The sequence below is a fragment of the Papio anubis genome, unplaced genomic scaffold (genome assembly GCF_008728515.1).
Source record: "Papio anubis isolate 15944 unplaced genomic scaffold, Panubis1.0 scaffold6697, whole genome shotgun sequence".
NCBI classification, from domain to species: domain Eukaryota; kingdom Metazoa; phylum Chordata; class Mammalia; order Primates; family Cercopithecidae; genus Papio; species Papio anubis.
In genome coordinates, this window is record NW_022166922.1 from 1 (window position 1) to 1,340 (window position 1,340).

The 1,340-nt window shown below is 58.2% G+C and overlaps 1 protein-coding gene across 1 annotated transcript; it reads right to left on the minus strand.

Annotated features, from left to right (window-relative positions):
- Positions 1-133: 133 nt before the first annotated feature.
- Positions 134-774, minus strand: LOC101000517 (ral-GDS-related protein-like; the record flags this gene model as incomplete). Its single annotated transcript, XM_031662492.1, has 2 exons — positions 134-456; positions 581-774. Coding segments are annotated over 2 exons (517 nt in total), but the record flags the coding sequence as incomplete, so codon positions are not given.
- Positions 775-1,340: the final 566 nt, after the last annotated feature.

A 1,340-nucleotide genomic window follows, 5' to 3' on the forward strand; every position in this document is an offset into this window, starting at 1 on the left:
AAACTCATCCAGATCCCATGGTTGGTAAGAAGTGGGGCTGAAACTGGACCCAGGGCATTGGCCGCTCCTCAGGGAGAGGCTGGTCTGAGACAGGTGGTTCCAGACGCACAGCCTGCAAAGCCCAGCTGCTCACCGCATCTATGAGGGTCAGCTGCTCTGCCAGCAGCCTGGGAGGGAAGGTGGTGATGTCAGGCCGCTCCTCAGTGTGTTGGCTCTTGACAGTCCCGGGACAGGGACAGGGGGACTCTGGGGCTGACCGTGGCTCCAGCACTGTTCCTGGAGGGGGCCCTTCCCCTGGTGCTGGTGCTGGTGCTGATGCTGAATGTAGATATCCTTGTGCATCCAGGGCTACAGGTGACTCTGGCTCCAGAGCAGGCCGCAGGTCCGCCAGCAGTGGTGGTGCTGGCTCCAGGGCCAGCATTGTTAATGCGTGTTGCCCAGGAGGTGGAGCAGGATCTGGAAAAGGAGAAAAGGTCACCATTCCAGTCACTCCTCACTGGGATTTCCAAGTATAGAAATGACTGGATGGAATTTAAGGGAATTGTAGCCCCAAAACACCACCCCCGGAAAGTCTTCTCACCATCTGGCTTGGCCTCCTTGGGCTCCGGAAGCACCAACTGGCCTAGGACAATTTCCTGATGGTCCTCCAAGCCCAGTCCAGGCCAGGCGAAGGTCCTGAAGGCCAGCTTTATCCAGAAAGATGACCGTTGCAGGGCCTGGCAGCAAACTGAAGTGTTTTCAGGGGGCCAGGTGAACAAAATGGAGGTGGTGGTGCTGGTGATGGAGTGGACAGCTGAGTCAGAGGCCTGGCCTTCTCCCACACAACCCTCCAGGGCACCCTTGTGTGGTTCTGGGTCCCTGGCCTCTTGCTGCCTGTGTGGAGGACAGCCCCACCCTACCCCAAGCCATCAGTGCTGTCCTGGAAGGGGCAGACCTGGCCATGTAGCAGGGCTGTACGGACCCTTCTGCACCCCAGCGTCCCACTGACATTCTCTTCCCAGTGGCCCTGGAGCAGAGCACTGTGCACCTGGGCACTCAAGACTTCAGCTCCAGGCAGATTTGTGAGCAGCTTGCTCATCAAAGCTCCAGTTTGGGTCCCCTGGTCCTGGGGTTAGGAGGGTAGGGGCAGATGTTGGGTGGAGGAGGACAGGGAGAGCTGGGAAGGCACGGTGCTGGGGATGGGTCTCTCAGTGGCCAGTTGTGACCCCAACCTCACGTCTCCTTTGCAAGGGACCTAAGTCTCCATTTACAGAAGTCACCATTTGCCTCTTGCAGGGGAAGTCCCCAGATGTTAGCCTTGTTGTGGGAATTACAAGACATATGAACCCCAGGGCTCCTTT